This window comes from Capricornis sumatraensis, chromosome 3 (assembly GCF_032405125.1).
Source record: "Capricornis sumatraensis isolate serow.1 chromosome 3, serow.2, whole genome shotgun sequence".
Classification (NCBI taxonomy): domain Eukaryota; kingdom Metazoa; phylum Chordata; class Mammalia; order Artiodactyla; family Bovidae; genus Capricornis; species Capricornis sumatraensis.
The window spans coordinates 176,088,613-176,108,767 of NC_091071.1; the positions used below are offsets into that span (position 1 = coordinate 176,088,613).

The window sequence follows — 20,155 nt, forward strand, 5'->3', positions numbered from 1 at the left end:
AAAGAAAGTGAAAGTGCAAGTCGCTCAGTTGTGTCTGACTCTTTGCAACCCCATACAGTCCATGGAATTAATTCTCCAGGCCAGAATACTGGAGTAGGTAGCCTATCCCTTTTCCAGGAATCGAGCCGGTGTCTTCTGCATTGCAGGAAGATTCTTTACCAACTGAGCTATCAGGGAAGCCCAAGATCTTTATGACCTATACTTAATCATACAGTGGTATTACAGGGAAGTTTTGAATTTCGATTATAGTTGAGTATAGAATAAGAAAAAACGAGGCTGCTAATGTATGATTCAAACTTGGTAGATCAGTTTTTTCTTAAAACGTAAAAGAGGCCTCAATTTCTGCCATGTTTTATAAAAATATTGATAAATCATTTTCAACATTTATTTTTGTTGGAATTTTTTATGTCTGTCTGCTGATGATTTCTGTGCTCATCTTGTTGGAGGAACGAGGAAGCATGTGTGTGGGTGTGTTTGCATGAACGTTTTAGTTCCATTTTAGAAAACACTGCCTTAAAACCATCTGTTTCTGTTGATAACATTTTAAAATCTAGCATCTTTTCCATATTATCTGATTGTTCTGTTGTTCAGTTGCTGGGTGGTGTCCAGCTCTTTGCGACCCCATGGACTGCAGCACTCCCGGCTTCCCCGTCCTTCACTATCTCCCAGGAGTTTGCTCAAACTCATGTCCATTGAGTCAGTGATGCCATCCCACCATCTCATTCTCTGTCACTCTCTTCTCTTGTCCTCAATCTGATGTTAGTAGAAAATTTATTAGTATTATATCTTTTATAATATTTCACTTAATAACAAAGTCGGGTTTGCAACTATTTAAAATTTTTTTCATAAATCAGTTGGGGTAACTACTTCCTGGTGTATATGACATTTTTTAATACCATCCTCTGTTCAGCCAATTCAATAGAGCCTCTAGGGACTTCCCTGCTGGTCCAGTGGTTAAGACTTCACCTTCCGATGCAAGGGGTGCAGGTTCAATCCCTGGCCAGGGAGCTAGGATCCCATATGCCTTACGGCCGGAAAACTAAAACATAAAACAGAAACAATGTACTAACAAATTCAATAAAGACTTTAAAAATGGTCCACATCAAAAAAATACAAAAAAAAGAAAAAAAAAAGAATAGAGCCTCTAATTTGGCTCTCCTAATGTGAATTTATCAACTGGAATTTGTGGTAAGTTCTTATTTCCTCTGAGTGCTTCTTTCTAAAGATTATTTCCAGAGTGTTTCCTTTAATGAAAAAGAAAGACTTTAAAGTTCATTGCGAACTTTGCCTCCACGAGTTTTGATGGTTGATGTGCCCTCAAGAAATACTTTGTTGTTGTTGCTGTATCTGAAACTGAGATGGTCAGAAATAATCTGGTGAATAAGTTTAATTCTATTTTGCCTTTTAAAAATAGGATGCGCTGGAACCCAGATTTCTCCCTGGGAGAATATGTGCCAGTATGATTTGAATAAGGTCATAACCTCAGAGAATTCTAAGAACCAATACACAAAATAGATTTTAACCAACAAGTGACCTCCTTGTTAAAGGAGCGATGGTCAGCTTTGTTGGAGTTAGACACTTTAAACTGTTCATTGAACTCTTTTTCCACAGCCAGAGGACAACACAAAACATACCCTCTAGTGTTTCTTTTTATATTTGCTGAGCGTTAGTGGCAAGGGTAGGAGAGCTTGTTTTAGATTCTGACTCTTTCATGTCCGTCAAGTTCCAGGGATTAACAGTTCTTTCCTTTTTAAACTTTAGTATATTTAGATTTCATTAGTCATGTTAAAGCATTTCAGTCGCCTTTGGAATTGTCTGATTTATCCCAGGAGATGAAATGAGAAAAGCGTTTTAAATAAACTTACCATTCCAGTACCATAAGCTGAACACAGACATCCTTATCTTGAGTGATATGTTTTCTTATGCTTTTCTGAGGGGATAAGTATGGGTCTTCATGTGTATTTACACACAGTGAAAAGAATATTAACCTCTGTGTTCACTTATGCTTTAGCCTAAAGCTGAAGAGGAGCTTTCAGGTGACAAAATGCTTGAATCTGAACAGGATAAAATGAGCCAAGGGTTTCATCCTGAAAGAGACCCCTCTGACCTAAAAAACGTGAAAACTGTGGAAGAAAATGGAGAAGAAGCTGAGCCTGTACGTAATGGAGCTGAGAGTGTTTCGGAGGGGGAAGGAGTAGATGCTAATTCAGGCTCCACTGATAGTTCTGGTGAAGGGGTCGCATTCCCATGTAAATCAGGTAAGTTCGTCCCTGTCTTCCTGTGTCTGCTTTTTGCTGTCCTCTTCACTCTACTGCAGCTTAGAGAAGTGTTGCCTCCTCCTAAAGAAATACTGGATGGAAGGAAGAGGCTCATCACAGTGTAATGTTTACAGAATAAAGCAGCAGGCATATTTGACTGACTAGCAAATCCAGAGAGTCCTTTGTTGGCGGAAGTGATACCTGATGCTGGCTGGTACTCTGCTTTCACTGGCATTGGAAGAGCTGCTGCCAGAGGAAATCAGTCAGTGCTAGGCTGGTAAAATTTGACAAGAGGAATTTAATTTATTCATTTTAATAGAGATGTTTCAGATATGGTGACCATGTTCCTTGAGATAGTATACTTGTTGTTTCAGGAAGCTGGAACTAACTTTGTTGATGGAAATCACTCTGTAGAGCTGAACTCTGGTACGAAGTCAGAATCAGTATACTAAGTTATTAAGCACCAGCGATGTGGAAGTGCCCTACAAGATATAGGGGGAATGTATTTTTTTTTTTAACTTTATATATGTGTGTGTTTGTTCAGGGTCATGAAATCACTGTATTTCTTACTGTGAGTTGTAGTCAGAAATTTTTGAAAGCCTTTGATTGATCCCACCTTCGTATACTGATCATTAATGTTTAGTGAAAACACTAGCAGTGAAATACTTGGAATGGGCCTTATGAAATTGTAAGGTTATTCTATTGTAAATTTTGTTTTTAACCTTAGGGCTCAAAATACTGAAATTTCTCCTAAAGATCTAGGCTTGTATCACCAAGCACTTGGACTACCATCAGTCCTTCTTCAGGGATTGAATTGCTGTTGTCATTTTTAGGACTGTTGAAATTATATTTTTAGCCTTCAGTTTGGCAAAGATAAAGTGCACAACTAGCGGCCCCAACTATCCTGACTGACTAACTGCTTTTTGCCTCTGTAATATACACCATCAGTAATCGGGGGTAAAGGCAATTCAAAATTCAGATCCTAATAAACTGTGTATGTTGTAATGAATATAATGTAGTAAAGTATCTGCAGAATTCTCACATAGCGTCAGGCAGTCTATGACTTGTGTGCTAAGAACCACTAAGATGAAACAGGATACAGTGTGCTGTCAGGGGCCTGGTTTTGATGAGTGTTTGGTTAATTAAAAGAAAAAACTGTGACTTGGTTTTAGTAACAGTAAAAATTTCAAGACATTTTCCAGCTTTATATTATGATAGGATTGTTAATGATAACTGAAGTAATAGTAATAGTAGCAAAAAAAAGTACTGTGGTTAAAAACTACTTTAATATTCATATGAAAAGTATTAGCTAAGAATATATTTAGTGACAGGATTCTTGGACAAAGGTATATGTCTTTTCTGAGTTTAGTTGGCTCAGCAATCAGATCCATTATTTTCTTCAGATTAAACTGTAATGGGGGGGGGGATCTATAGTCTGCTTAGACTTCAGAATCTTTAATAAGTTATTTAGTTTTGTGTTTTATGTCCTGTTACCTTTTTTCCCCTCTCCATTCAAAAGTATCCTCCTTTTGCAGGAAACCAAAAGTATTATATATAAACTATGGACCATAAGATAGTCTACAAGGATGTATTGTACAACATGGGAAATAGAACCAGTATTTTGTAATAACTGTAAATGGAGTACAACTTTTAAATCTATTTTTAAAAAAGACTTGGTGATTTATTTAATGAAGATTATCCGTGTCCCAGACTTACACAAAGTCTGCTTATGTGCAAGTATGGTTCCTGGAGCACCTTACTTCAGATTACTCTTCAGAGGTATCCAGAAGGGATGAAGAACAAATAACAGTTTAAATCTTCCCATGATGCTTTCTGACTGTAGCTCATTGTTTTCTTTGTGGTTTTGTTTGCATATGATGAGATGAAATATTGGAGTCAGCTTATGTTCTTGCTGGATATACATACAGTGACGTTATAGACTGTTGTCTGCCTGCTCTCCTTTTTTTAGAATCCTGGAAGCCTCCTGATTCGGAAGGCAAGAAGCAGTATGACAGGGAGTTTTTGCTGGATTTCCAATTCATGCCAGCATGTATTCAGAAACCAGAGGGCCTGCCTCCCATCAGTGATGTGGTTCTTGACAAGGTAAGCTGAGCACTCAGTGAAAGCTATGTCTTTTGGTGAGAACTGGTTTTTAACTATCAGGGCAAATATGTGAGAAGAAAGTGAAAGTCGCTCAGTCGTGTCCAACTCTTTGTGACCCCATGGACTGTAGCCTGTCAGACTCCTCTGTCCATGGAATTCTCCAGGCCAGAATATTGTAGTAAGTAGCCATTCCCTTCTCCAGGGGAATCTTCCCAAGCCACAGATCGAACCTAGGTCTCCCGCCGTACAGGTGGATTCTTTACTATCTGAGCCACCAGGGAAGCCTAAGAATACTGAAGTGGGTAGCCTGTCCCTTCTCCAGCAGATCTTCCCAGCCCAGCAATCTAACAGGGATCTCCTGCATTGCAGGTGGATTCTTTACCAGCTGAGCTTCTGAGGAAGCCCCCATAATATGTGAAGTATGAGCACTTTTTAGAAATTGTTAAAGTGACATTTGAATTAAATGTTTCACTAAGCATTATTGGGTCTTAGGTTTACTGTAGCTCATAGTAATTATGGGGTTTAGCTCATATTTGAGTGGTAAAGTTTTAAAATTTATTGTTGGCTTATTACTGCTATTTCCTAGTGATAAGGTGAAAATTGTGTGTCTTTAGGGCTAATACGCTTAAGGAGATGTAGACCTGTTTATGCACTGTGCTAAAATCTCAATAGGGAATTAGAGTAGCATTGAGGATAGGTCAGAAACCTAGGTAAGTATTTGACAGATCAAACTTAAGTGGGAGGAAACGTAATTCCAATAGTGTATAACTCAGAATTTCTCCAGTAGATACTTACAGGAGGATGAGTCTTTAATCCTGTGCAAATAGATAGATAGCCTTTTTCTTTACATCTGATCTTAATCGAACATACAGAAAATTAGTACAGTCAGTGTTTATTTCATCTGTTCATCAATTTAAAGATGTAAAGTCAGGTGTGTATTTGCCAGAATAATTTTACATACATTAGTGATGAACCAGTTCTGGTGACTGAGCTCATGTTTTATAGAGGAACTGCTAATCCCTAAGTAAAGTGTAGTTGGTAACGTTCTTGCAGAGTGAGATCCAGTTCTTATTGAGAATCCCTGTAGCTGCTTATCCAGACCTTATTTGTAGCATTTATTCTCTCAGAGCAGCAGATCTTCTTCCTTTTCTTGCTAAGTCTTCTTTCTTAAGTGCTTATGGGAAGACAATTGAATGAGTGGTGGTACTAATTTAAGACTACTTCAGTATTCAGAGGACAAGCTTTGTTATGCGCACTGAATGAGACTGTCCTCTTAGAAAATGTTTTTTCCTGTCTGCCTGCCTTATCTGTATGACTTTGGCCGGTGATAAATTGATTTCTCACTAATCTACTTAGCTTTGCTGAGTCTGTAGTCACTACAAAGCCAGATATCTCCGATTAACAAAGCAGACGAAATGAGATTGTTAAATGGATCATCATGGAGAATTCACTGGCAGTCCAGTGGTTAGGACTTGGCACTTTAATTTTGGGGATCCAGTTTTCAATCCCTGGTTGGGGAACTAAGATCCCACAAGCCCTGTGGCACAACCAAAAAATAAAGTCATCCTACATGACAGTTGTTTCCTTTTGAGATTTGTTGTCCATTCAAAATACATTCTTTACTAACCGTAAGTTAGTAGCATCAAAACCAAAACAAGCTATATCAGCTTTATTATAGGCAGGTGCTTTAATGATCCTGGAAAATGATTCCAAAATTTGGCTATAGTTCATAAGTTCTCAAAATAGCTTGTCTTGTGCCATTCTGTTGGCCCTAAAGTGTCAAGTGAGCTCGGAATTTTAGACCTGACCATTCCAAGGCAACCAGAAAGCCACTGTTGACCTAAGGGCTCTACGGCCAGCCCAGGAGAGCCTGTCATGGTTCAGATTGGACTCCCACTGGCTCAGAAAGGCAGCTCTGTCTTGACATAACTTTTAGTCTGAGTTTTTGTCTTTGTGGCACTGAATGCTCTGAAACTTGTATTAAGCTTTTCTTTGCTTCTTTATGCAGATCAATCAACCAAAGTTGCCAGTGCGAACTCTGGATCCTCGGATTTTGCCTCGGGGACCAGACTTTACTCCAGCCTTTGCAGATTTTGGAAGGCAAGCCCCTGGTGGAAGAGGTGTACCTGTAAGTGCAAGTTCCCTGCAACCCAATTAGTTAGAAACTGTCATAGACTTCATGACATCTTGTCTAATGGCAGGAGAGCGACTTATATTCTTTGATTCTTCTAACCAAGCAGAGGAAGTAGAAGAGGCGAAGACTATCCTTTGCATACTAATATTCAAACAAATAAAGAATACACTTGAGTTTCAAGTTTTTACTTGAAAGAAGCTGGTCTGCATTAATTTGGTCTTGAATTTTTTTTCCACATTTTTTTCAGTTGAAAAGACCTGCACGTGGGTTAAAAATAGAACCAACCTTATATAGGATCCCTGTTTTGTCGTGAGGTGTCCCGATGCACTAGAGATGTCCAGTGATGTTCAGCTAATGGTCATCTCTTTGTCTTGTTTCTACAGATTTGCAAAGTGCAGAGCAGGCATGGATTGCCAGTTCTGGAACAGAGCAAAGCCCCAGCTTCCACTCCACTGGCAATGCCGCACCCACCCCTGAAGAGCCTGCCTCTAGGGGTGCGCTGAATCCTTTTTTAAAACAAAACAAAACAAAACAGTAGTTTCTGGTGTTACATTTCCTGTTTTGCTCTTCTCACTTACTGTAAGTCGTGAAGCCAAAATATGAAAACGTGATACATTCAGAAGATTGCAGTGTTGGTAAGCTGCAGATTGCCTTTACACTCCCAGCAGCAGGCTCTTCAGCGGCGGAAGTGGCATCGCCCATGGAGTTAAGCTGGGCACTGCACTGCGCAGAATTTGACAGGCTCTGCCTACTCCATGCTTTGGAGACTTGTGGAATGTTGGGGTGAATGTTGCCAGTGATGTGAATACCTCTTCTTCCCCAACTTGGAATGGTACAGAGAGAACTTAATCTAAAGTTCTGAAGGAGCTCAGGGTTTGATATACATTTGTGGATCACCCTGTTTATACTACTGTATGTTTGTAAAAATATATTTATAGAAGGTGGCACTTTTTATTTCCCCATCACCTTTTTATTTCGGGAATGGCAACTTCTGAAATTTGCTCTGAAATAAGACTACACCTTCTGACAACAAATCACACTTTGTAGATACTTAAATTATTTGCCTAACCAAACACTGATGGAAAACACTGGAATGTCTGCACCGTGTTTGAGGCTTTATAAAAACTAGAGAAAACTTTAATTTGAAGCATACTTTTTATTAAGCATCACCTTCTTAAAGACCCCTGTGTGTATAATATTCTATTCTTACTCGGGTTTGAAATTTAAATTCATCTAATTTCTCTAAATACCAAATTAAAATTTTTTTCTAAAGTTGGAATTTCCGCACCAGAAAGTCTTAGAAAGCAGCTTTCTAGAAACTATTTTATACCTGTTTTTCAGTATTATTTCCCTTCATTGGTGGGTTAAATATATATTTGTTAATCTCTGTTTTCATTTTGGTTTCAGTTTATATCTTTGTTTTGCCAAACATTTGAAATAATGTTGATGCCATTTTGATCATTCTCTGGTTAATGTCTGTGGTTATCATGTTGCTCAGTTTTGTTCGTATGTCACTCACAGAAGATATGAATTGTTGCATCTCCTCTTCCAGTGTATACTGTGAGTTTTCATTACCAGCTTGCTGCTGTCTGATAATCAGGTATAGCTTAAAGGAGGTATTATGAATTAAGCATAGCTATATCTCACTCAAAATACTGAAACTAGAGAATGGGTTTTTAAAGTAACTGTCCCAGTGTATATTTGCCCAGTAATTTATTTTCCTACGTATATCAGGTAAATGATTATTTAGTGCAAAGTAATGTGACAGGAGATGAACCATTATCAATAATTTGTAGAGTCTCCAAAAATATTCACTTTAATCGTTTAACTCACTTTCTTTTCATAGCTCTGTCAATGTTCCACATGCTGTTTTTTAAGTGGAATTGTGATCAATCAGAGTAATATTGATACATTGTCTTAATATAAGTAATCTTCCAACAGTTCCCATAGCTAACAGATATTCTCCATTTAATTTGTCCAACTTACTTGGTATATTGGTGAAGATAAGGATGGGAATTTTAAAGAATATATATAACATATAAAGGAACAATCAATAGTCCTGCTTGGGGAAAATAAAAGCAGCCCTACTCTTCATAGTTTTTGGCTCCATACAACTTCCAAATTGGCTTATAAATAATTACCATCCAGAATCGTTAAGATATGCTATGTATGCTTCTTAGTCCAGCTGTAGTTGCTGTGACTCCTGGTATAAACTTTCCTGCAACAGACTTGTTATAACATATTTTTAATGTGTAGCAATTATATTAGTGGCATACACAGTTATATATAATTTGTAGCCATAAAAGTTCATCTTTTGATGAAAGCACCCAGGCAGTATCATCTCTGTAGTTTTTTAAAAGTCAAGTTACTTGGCTATTGTGGTGTTAATTTTAATAATAATCTGTTTGCAGATATCACAGAATGTGCCTCAAAAGAAATGTATTGAGAAAGGGGCTGTAGACCTAGACTTGCCATTCATGTTCATTTTAACTAAATTTGAGATTCACTGAACTGTGATGAAAATCCTTCATACAGAGAGGTTTCCTGGGCACATATCTTCCTTTTCTCTCTTAAAGGGACTGTTGGTTCTATCTCTTAAAAAAAGAAAAAAAATGCTACAGTGCATATTGGTCCTATTTTCTTTGGTTATACAAGTAAGCAGAGAAGTTTGAAATAGGAGCAATATATATTCAATTCTACAACAGAGATCTATAGTTTCTTATGTAATAAGTTTAAGACATGTGGACCCTGCACACATTATACCTTGAAGTTCATCTTCTCACCATCAGTCAGAATTGTTTGTCTTTCAAGCGAGGCAACCAGGCTTTATTTCTTTTTATATGTTCCATAACTCTTAGCACAGCATCGTAGAATTTTATCTGTATTTAGTAAATAAAGTCATTCATTACCTGTGGTACAGCTTTTGAATTATACTGTAAATCTGACAATTTATATTAAGTTTTTCACACACAAAAAGGATACAGGGTGTTTAAACATTTTTATACCAACCTGCACATCACTTTTTAAAAAATTTCTCTTTTTTTCCTTTGGTATTCATGATGATATTGTACAACCTGATATTGTACTTAGTTCTTAAAAACGTCTTTGGCATGCCTTACTATTATATATCCCATGATCCTAGTAATAACTTACGTAGGTACGATAAGCATTTAATATGTGAGATGGTTTAAGTTCAGCAAAGTTGAGACTTGTTCATAGTAATTTTGCTCATAAGTGGCAGAATTGTATTCAAGAGACCACAGTTCTTTTGTCTTCTGATCTGCCTCTCTTCTCTACTTCACCGTAGCCATTCCAGGCATTGATATTCCAGTGAATCATTCTGAGTATAAACAGAAGAATGTTAGAGATTAATTATAATCAAGCATATTAAGCATTTATAAGAATAATAATCTGTTGAGGACTCAGTATACTTGGGTAAATATTTGTGAGCAGTATATTAGTTTTATCCAGAGCTATTTAAATTTGTCTTGGGAGGATGCACATGGGTTATAATTTCAATATTTTAATCCGGGACTTTAAAAAGTTTTTAACTTTTTTTTTACTTTTTTTTAACAGTTTTTTTTTACTTTGAAACACTGTTGTTATCTACTTTTTTAATATTTCTCACATCTCTTTGCTGCTTGTCTGAAATTCACTTATATTTGCCTTGGGACAGATAAAGAGTTGTTTCGTAAATCATATTTACTTTTTAGAAATCTCAAACATTCATTGGTATTTGCAGTTTCTTTTTTGGAAATGAACATTTTCTGACTTAATGCAAACATAATTAAAATTATATCCACAAATTATACTATGGCTCTTAAATGATTTTGGCATAATACCTTTTATAATACCCACCAATCATTGTTTTTAACAAGTTTCTATGTGCAGATGTATGGAATAAGTTGAATATCTGTGATCTGTTTATTTGAATTTTATCCAAACTTTAAAAAAGATAGTAACTGACATTAATTAACAGTAGAATATATTTTGAATTATAAAACCCAAACAATACATGGTCTACTGCCTTTTCTTAACAGTTCTTCTGCCTGAACTAGCAAGGGTTCAGTGAGAAATGAACCTTAGAGTAGTACTGTCTGGTTTAGCAGCTCTTTCCAGTTGATACTTTCCCAGTCTGATGATCTTCTTTAGTTCTGTCTTAGTTATACCATGTGTGGCACCTCAGGGTTTATTTGACTTCAGTTTTTTGTTTTTTTTTTTTCATTTGTTAGATTACAAAATAATCTCACATTATATCATTAGTACTGAGTCCTTAGCTAGACGTATTTGATTGGTGTGTATTGCCCAGAAGTTCTAAGTTTTGATCCTGAAACATCCTTAATACTGCTGTTTCTAATTAGGGCACACGGTCAAGGAAGGGTAAGAGAATAATTAATTCTGAGATGGGTGATGTGTAAAGGCTTTTAAGCTTATCAAAGTCCTCAGACCATGTCTCTCTTGAATGTGTCTTTCTGTATGAAGTATGACATTTTATTTACTCTCTTTATTGGAGGATAATTGCTTTAGTTTCACTTAAAGGGCAGTATTGGAGCATTAAGTGAGATAGGATTTTGGTCTGTATGTCTTGTGTGAAGCATTTTTTTTTTCTCCTCCTTTTTCCCTCTTGAAACCTAATTGTAATATTTCTTCATCATTCAGAGAAGGACCTGTCAGAGAAAGTAAGGGTAGTCAGTATCCCAGATCTTGGATTGGTCATAAGCAGAGCTCTCTGTCACTCCAGATATTTAATCTTGAAAAAGTATTTCCAGGCATTTAGAGTAGCATTTACTAGGAACATTTTAATACATAGAATACAACTTGTAACTTACATTGCCGTTGAAGTAACATTTCTGATTTGATAACCAGTGTGACATGCTAACATACATTGGTTTTAACAGAATTAGCATAGTGGGACTCTAGGAGGAACAAAGAGCTGACAAAGGCCTTTTTTCAGGGAGTGATTTAGTTGGATTTCATTAATGACATAAGGAAGACTTATTTTAGTATTTCTGGCCCAGCAAACTTAGAGGGATCTATTAAGGTCTACAGTCAGTCTGGGTGTCTATGCTGTAGATAATTTTCATGGTAAGGGTGTATTTGTATTGCACAATGAAAGTGTAGAGACACAGTTTTTGAAGCAGATTTGTAACTGTGGTGATCTCTGCCTCTGAATTTTTGTAATTGTTCAAGTAACTAGTCCAAAGTCACATAACGAGTTCAAAAGAAAAAAAGAAGCAGCAGTTTCACTTAGGGTAGTCTTTTTTGTTAGGTACAGTAGCTTTATCAGACATACCTCATTTAGGACATCAGGGTCAAAAATTGTAGTCATGGTGTACGCTACAGTGATGACATTCTAACACACCCACACACACCCCCCCCCCAAAACAAAGATCATGTCTCAGTCGAATGCCTGATACCCATCTTTGCATCTAGAAGTGTTTCCTGTGACCGTCAATCCTTACTCGAGCAGCACAGCAGAGACGGTAGATTGTGAGTACTCTGTGTGGATGTAATAAAGAATACTCTTGTCCTAGCTGTTGAATGTTGGACCACGGAGATCTCAACCCGGCCAGAGAAGAGAGCCCAGGAAGATCATCACGGTCTCTGTGAAAGAAGATGTGCACCTGAAGAAGGCGGAGAACGCCTGGAAGCCCAGCCAGAAGCGCGACAGCCACGCTGAGGACCCTGAAAACATCAAGACCCAGGTGAGGGCCTGAGCGCACGCTCACGGCGGCTTGGAATCATGATGGTATTATTTTGTCTCTTTGCCCTGGTAATATAAGGTTTTTTGTGATTTTTTTCCCTTACTACAGGCATTATTCTAAAAGCTATAGTAAATGCCAACAACCTGTTTTCTCTTGAAGTTGCATTCTGTGTGCTTTTCAAAACACACACTGTATTTCGAGGGCTCACATGTCATAGAATTCTGTCATTCACGCTTAGATCAATATTTGCTTTTCTTAAAAATATGTTTCTAGATTCTTGTTCATTGTCCTGTGGTAGTCTAGTTAGTATCTTGCTTTTTGTTTCATTTCTAATAAGTTAGAATTTAGAAATACATCTTATTTACAGTCCTTGGTAATAAAATTGAATTCTTTGCATCTTTTTGAGCATATCCTCCCTCAGAACTCCTTAGGGTAAATTGAGTGAATTCCTTTAATCCATACAAATTTGGTTTTGGGTGTCAATTGTATAAAGCCTCTGTTCCTCCTTTGCTGTGCACACAGCGCCAGTCCCTATCCCTGTCCCACCTCTCCTGCACCCTTTAGACGCTCTTGATTTTAACTAAGATAACTGACTTGACACTAATTAAGATGCTAATAGCGTGTGCCCTATGGAACTCTGTGACGTTTAAATGAAGCAATATAGAGCACTTGCACAGGACGTGGTTCTGGGAGCCCAGTTACGTGCTTGGTGTGACAATGTCGCTGGAAAGAGATGTGCCTTACAGATCCTGATGTTGGTTGAGCACCAGCACAGAGTCTCACACATAGTAGATACTTAATAAATACCTTTTCAACAGTAAACTTAGCAGCAAAGCTGTTCAAACTGTCAGGACCAAGACGAACTGATGCATCACAAACTCTGTCAGACCCAAATTGGCTGCTTGCCTTTGTTCATTTTTCTCGCAGTTGCCCCAGTCATTTGTCCCAAGAACATCCTGCTCCAGAGTCACTAAAATCAAGTACCTAATCTTCCCTGAAGATTTCTCAACCTTAAAAAACAACCTTCTACATTCCTGCTTCCATGCCCTCTGAGAAGTGCTTAATGAGTAGGGACCTAAAAGTTTTAAATTTCCTGCTAGATATTTGTCATTGAATATGAAGATGTCTTCTTTTGGTGTTTAAGGCAGTTTATTAGTGCCTTATGGCATTAGATTCTGACAGCACCTGTGAAGGCAGGAATACATGTGTTCTCTTGTTCTCATGAAGAAACTGAAGCTTTGAGAGGCGCTTACTGAGGAGTCCGTTTGCTGTGAACTTGTACCTCTCTATTCTGTAACAGAGTTCTCCCCATTTTTTAAAAAATTTTTACTGAAGTATAGTTGATTTAGAAACTAAATCTAATTTCTAGTTCTGAATCAACTAAAGTTGAATTAGTTTGTAGTATACAGGAAAGTGATTAAAAGATACATATGTGTGTATGTTTACATATAGATATTTATTTTCATATTATTTTTCATTGTGTTTTATTACAGGATATTGACTATAGTTCCCTGTGCCATACAGTAGAACCTTGTTGTCTGTTTTATATATAGTATTGTGTATTTGCTATTCCAGAACTCTAATTTATCCCCTCCCCACCCCCTCTCCCCTTTTGTATCTAGATCTGTGAGTCTGTTTTCTGGTTTGTAAATAAGTCCATTTATATCATATTTTAGATTCCATATGTAAGTGATACCATAGGTATTTGTGTTTTTCTGTGTTAACTTAGTACAGTAATCTCTCGGTCCATCTATATTGCTGCAAATGGCATTATTTCATCCTTTTTATGATTGAGTAGTATTTCATTTTATTTGTGTATGTGTGTGCACATGTATATTATGTGATATATGTATGTATCACACCTTTATCCATTCATCTGTCCGTGACCTTTTAGATTGTCTCCATGTCTTGGCATTTGTAAATAATGCTGCTGTGAACATTGGAATTCAGATTATAGTTTTGTCTGGATATATGCCCAGGAGTGGAATTGCTGTATCATATGACAACTCTATTGTCAGTTTTTTAAGAAACCTCTATACTGTCTTCCATAGTAGCTGCACCAATTTATATTCCCACCAGAAGTATAGGAGGGTTCCCTTTTCTCCACACCCTTTCCAGCACTTGTTTTTTGGAGACTTTTTAATGATGGCTATTCTGACTAAGTTCTCCCCATTATTAATTGTTACTTCAGAAACAGAATAATTATATTGACTTTGAGGTATCATTAATTAGTTCAGTTTTCTTTAATAAATAGATAAAGCAAATCCATTGCAGGGTTGATAGACTTCTTATGCAGGGCCAGTACAACCTCCTCTTCTTGAAACTTTGTCTTCTTAATACAGAGCATCTTTGCTTCATTCCCTCTCCTTTTTGTGTTTCCATTCTTCTCTGCACAGGTATATCCCATGTTGTTCCTCCTATTACTCTTTTTCTATCCTTTTGTCAAAACCATAGTTTTATTGTTGCCGCCACCTCCAGAAAGCTTCCACTCTGATGTTTGTTCCTACCCTCTGTATTTATAGCAGCATTATGAATGATCACTAGTGGATGCCGTAAGAATTAATCGTCTCCTTGAAACATTTCTAGGAAATCATTATTAATGACGTGTCTAGACTCCTTCCGCATATGTACACTACAGTTGCAGTTCTGCTGCTCAGGCCGCTATTTCATCTCTCTTCTCCTCTTGATACAGTAATCCCACTGCTGCTGCCCGCTCATCTCTCTGATGGGCTGATTTTTTCCTCCTCGCTCTAGCTTCTAGCTTATCGTCGTGTCATTTTCTTTCCCACTAGTGCGCAGTAGTCCTGCAGTGGAAGAGCCTCAGTAACAATCCTTTCTAAAATATCTCCCTTCCTGAAAGATCTTCTGTCCTCCTGCCACCCTTTTTTCATGTGGCCAGCTTGTTTTTTTAATTTCCCTTTACAATCTGGCCCCATTCTCATTTCCTTCTAAAGTTATTTCCTCACTAACCCATTACAGTCTTCCCTTCTCGAAGGCTTCTAATCAACCTTGTGCTTTGCTCTGTCATGTTTCTTGTAACTTTCCTGTCTTTGAAGCTGAATATTGATGGTTTTGATTACTGTGCCTTATGCCTTATTTGTATCTAGATGAAATTGCAAAACATCAACTAGATATTCAGTCATAATGAATAAATGCCTTTTAGTCAATGGTTTGTTTTTTGATACTGGAGATTTCCTTTTTCAATTCAGGTATAAATTGACATATTACTTTTTAGGTGTACAACATAATCATTCAGTATTTGTATGTATATTGCAAAATGATCACCACAGTTAGCCTACTTAATTTCCATCATCATGTAGAATCTTATTCTTGTGGTAAGAACTTTTCAAATGTGCAAAACAGTATTATTTTCCTTGTATTTTAATTTTTGTTGGCGTATTGGTGATGTACTTTGTGTTGGTTTCAGGTGTACAGCGAGAGTGAACCAGTTACACATCCACACGTGCTCACTCTTTTTTAGATTCTTTTTCCATGTTGGTCATCACAGAGTAGTAAGTAGAGGTCCCTGTGCCACGCAGTGTCCCCTATTTGTTGGTGTTGTTCAATCACCCAGCTCGTTGTGACCTCATGGACTGCAGCACGCCAGCCTTCCTTCCCTGTCCTTCGCCATCTCCCACAGCTGGATCAGGCTCACATCCATTGAGTCGGTGATGCCATCTGACATCTCGTCCTCTGTCGTCCCCTTCTCCTCCTGCCTTCAGTCTTTCCCACCATCAGGGTCTTTTCCAGTGAGTTGGCTCTTCACATCAGGTGGCCAAAGTGTTAGAGCTTCAGCTTCAGCATCAGTTCTTCCAGTGAATACTCAGGATTGATTTCCTTTGGGATTGACTGGTTGGATCTCTTTGCTCTCCAGGTGACTCTCAAGAGTCTTCTCCAGCACCACAGTTCAAAAGCATCAGTTTGGTGTTCAGCCTTGTTTATCGTCCAACTCTCACATGCATACAAGACTACTGGAAAAACTAATCCCAATCTCTCAATTTATTCCTATCCCCCTTTTCCCTCTGGCAACCAAATGTTTGTTTTCTACATCTGTGACTTTGTTTCTGTTTTCTAAATAAGTTCATTTGGACCTTTTTTTTTTTTTTTTGGATTCCACATATAAGCAATAACATATGATATTTGCAACAGCCTTATTAACTATAGTCACTTACTGTACATTACTTCAATAAATGACCTTTTCATTTTCCTGTTTTTCTAAGCTTAGTATTTTCTGATCTATTTGAAGATCGGAAGGCTGGGTTTTATTTTCGTTTTTATTTTGTTTTTGTGGAAAGCACAAATTAAAGTTTTAGACCTAAATGGTGCTGTCTCAGTTGATACAGGCAATTTGGAGAAGTGCAATGACTCCCTCATCCCTAATAAACTTGAAATTTTTCTTCTCTATAAAAGGGCAGCTGACTTAATGCTTTAAAAGTTGACAATATGATTTTTAAAAATTTAAATAGATTTATTTACTGTATTAAAACTGTTGATATACTGGTACACTTTCTAAAAATCCTTGTATTCAGATTAAATTATATAGGGATCAAACAAAATATTTTATAGGTTATTCAGTTATTATATCATGGTTTCATAGATTTTCACAACTTCATATTTTTACTGAGGCATAATTTAAATTTAGTTAGGTTTCCTTCTTTGTTTATAGTTCTATAATTCTTGCCAAACACGTGGTCATGTTACTGCCACCACAATCAAGATGTAGAGCATTGTCATCAGCCCCCTGAAATTTTCTTGGTCTGCTTTGTCTTCATCCTCTGTTGCCCATGCTCACTTCTGGCAGTCAGTCGTGTGTTTGTTCCTCTGTATGTGTACACACACGTTTGTGCACTCAGGCATGTCTGACTCTGCGACCCCATGAACTGTAGCCTGTCAGGCTCCTTTGTCCATGGAATTTTCCAGGCAAGCATACTGGAGTAGGTTGCCATTTCCTACTACAAGGGATCAAACATGCATCTCTTGCACCTCCTACACTGGCAGGCGGATTCTTCGCCAGTGTGCCACCTGGAAAGTCCCTGTAGTGTTGCCTTTTCCAGAGTGTCATATAAATATGGAATCATTCTGAGTAAAGCTTCTTTTACTCAGTGAATATATTTGATACTCATCCTTCATATTGCATGTATGAGATGGCTGGATGGCATCACCGACTCGATGGACGTGACTCTGAGTGAACTCCGGGAGTTGGTGATGGACAGGGAGGCCTGGTGTGCTGCAATTCATGGGGTGGCAAAGAGTTGGACACGACTGAGCAACTGAACTGAACTGAACTGAACTGGACTTTCTTTACTGGATCCATTCACAAGATAAACACTTTCCAGGTTTTAGTAATTATGAATAAAATTACTGTGAACATTCACATAGAGGACTTGTGTGAGCAAATACGTTTTTGTTTCTTTAGGGTAAATTCCTAGCTTTTGGATCAACATAGGTTTAACTTTATTAGAGTATACCAAACTGTTTTCCAGGATGGTTACTGGCAAGGCATGAGAGTTTCAATAGTTCAGTCTTCACCAGCACATATTATTTTCTGTTCTGTAAATTTTAACCATCCTAATGGACATGTGATAATATCTCAGTGTAGTTTCAATTTGCATTTCCCAAAAGACCAGTGTGTTGAATAAGCACATTTTTTCATGTGCTTATTTGCCATTTGTGTATCTTCTTTAATACAGTTTTCTTTATATCTTTTGGCCTGTTTCGTTGGTTGGTATGCTGTCTTACTGAATTTTGAGAGAGTTTTTTTTAAAATTATTATTCTGTATATAAATCCTTTGTCAGATGTGTATTTTTAAAAAAAAGTTTTTCCCCAATCTGTGGTTTGCTTTTTTCATTTTCTTAATAGTATCTTTTGCCAAGCATAAGTTTCTAACTTTGATGATGCTCGATTTATCGATTTTTTCCTTCCCACATTGTGCTTTTGCTGTCTCACTTAAAATACCTGTACACATAAGAATACAAAATTTTTGTCCTCTGTTCTAGAAGTTTCTAACTTTGGATTTTACATTTTGGTTTGTGATCCTGTTTTAGTTAATTTTTGTGTTATGTGTAAGGTATGAATCAAGATTTTTTCTTTTTTTGCTTATGGATATCCAGTTGTTCCAGCATCATTTGTTGAAAAGACTTACCCTTTGTCCACTGAATTTTCGTTGCACCTTTGTTGAAAATCAGTTCTTCATATGTGTGTGAATATATTTCTACACTTATTCTGTTCTCGTGATTTATGTGTCCGTTCTCTGGCCAGTACCACTATCTGTGCATAGTAGCTTCATATGGTAAGTGTGGAAATTAGGTTATATGTCTCCCAATTTTTGTCATTTTTTGAAATTGTTAAGCTGTTCTAGTTTTTGTTTTTCCATTTCAACTGAAGAATCAGCTTCTTGATTTCTACTCTTCCCCCCTCCAAAAAATACCTTATTAGGTATTTTATTTTGTTTATGTGAAATCTGTAGATCTCTTTGGGTAAAACTGGCAACTTAACAATAATGAGTTTTATAATACAGGGACATGGTATAGATCTCTGTTTATTTTGGCATTTCTCGATTTCTTTCATCAGTCACCTAAACATTTCACCACATAACTCTGACAGATATTTTGATAGATTCTCATCTAAGTACTTCATGGTTTTGGTAGTTATAGATTCTACTTTTTAAAAACATAATTTCTAGTTGTTTATTGCTAATGCATAAAAATAAAATTGATTTTTGTATATTGACTTGTGTTCTACAAACCTGCTAGACTCACTTAGTGTCTACTTTTATAGGTTTCTTATGATTTTTCTGTGAAGACAGTCATTTGTGAAAAGGGAATTTTATTTTTTCCTTTAGATCTGTATGGGTTGTAGTTCTTTTCCTTTGCATTATTCCACTGAATAGGACCTCCAGTAAAATTTTGAATAGGAATGGTGAGAACAGATGCTTCTGTCTTGTTCTCACTGTGAGGGGGAAACACTTACTCTTTCACCACTGAGTAAGGTTATCAACGGCCTTTTTCTCGTTGAGGAAGTTCACTTCTATTTCTAATCTGATGAAGCTTTCTATAACATTATTATAGTAACTTCTGCCTAGTGTTTTATATGATAATTTATATTATACCATTTGTAGATGAAATTCTATTTTAGGACATCTAAGTTATTTGCTCTAAAAGGTTACTGATTGAAATTATGATCGCTAAATCCTTTTTAACCTATCCTTAAATATGAATAAATTTATGAAAGTAAAATTGCTGGTTTAACAGTTTTAGTACGCATTGTCAGATTGCCCTTGGAAATGTGCCAAATTATAGTCCCACCCGTGGAGTGTGAATATACCTAGTTGCTTGAATTCGCATCAGTAGTGGTAAAAAAGTAGGTGTTATAAATTTTTAGTATATGATAAAATAGATTTAATTATTTCTATGACTCATTCATAGTCTTTGTTAATGATTTAGGAAATTGCACTTATAAATTACAAACAAAATATTAGTCCTTATAGAAAGCATCATATTGTCACAGATAATATAATGGTTTCTTCTTTTTTGTGGTCCTTGTAGGAACTTTTTAGAAAAGTTCGAAGTATCTTAAATAAACTGACACCACAGATGTTCAACCAGCTGATGAAGCAAGTGTCAGGACTTACTGTTGACACCGAGGAGCGGCTGAAAGGAGTCATTGACCTGGTCTTTGAGAAGGCTATTGACGAACCCAGTTTCTCTGTGGCTTACGCAAACATGTGTCGATGTCTAGTAACGGTAAGAAGAGAGGAAGGAGTAAAACCAGAAAGCTCCAAGAGGTATATTCTCCCCTCACTACATATTCTTCCCAGAAGTGTTAATGGGGCAGAGTAAAGGGGAGAATATATTTTTAGTACATATAATATTCTCATTGTATAAAAATAGCCTTGCTTTTTTATAATGTATTTTCACCTCTGAAGGGGATATGGAGGTAAGACTGAAATAGGCAT

General features: G+C 36.9%; 1 protein-coding gene across 5 annotated transcripts in view; it reads left to right on the forward strand.

Annotated features, from left to right (window-relative positions):
• Positions 1–20,155, forward strand: part of EIF4G3 (eukaryotic translation initiation factor 4 gamma 3) — a 177,506-nt gene that overhangs the window by 94,316 nt on the left and 63,035 nt on the right. For 4 of the 5 annotated variants that reach the window (XM_068967770.1, XM_068967767.1, XM_068967768.1 and 1 more), the window contains 5 exons: positions 2,012–2,258; positions 4,228–4,361; positions 6,370–6,489; positions 12,030–12,200; positions 19,746–19,943. In XM_068967770.1, coding sequence (XP_068823871.1) covers positions 2,012–2,258; positions 4,228–4,361; positions 6,370–6,489; positions 12,030–12,200; positions 19,746–19,943 — 870 coding nt within the window. Of the gene's footprint in view, positions 1–2,011; positions 2,259–4,227; positions 4,362–6,369; positions 6,490–6,878; positions 6,990–12,029; positions 12,201–19,745; positions 19,944–20,155 lie in introns of all 5 variants that reach the window. The other variant, XM_068967766.1, reaches the window with a different exon arrangement.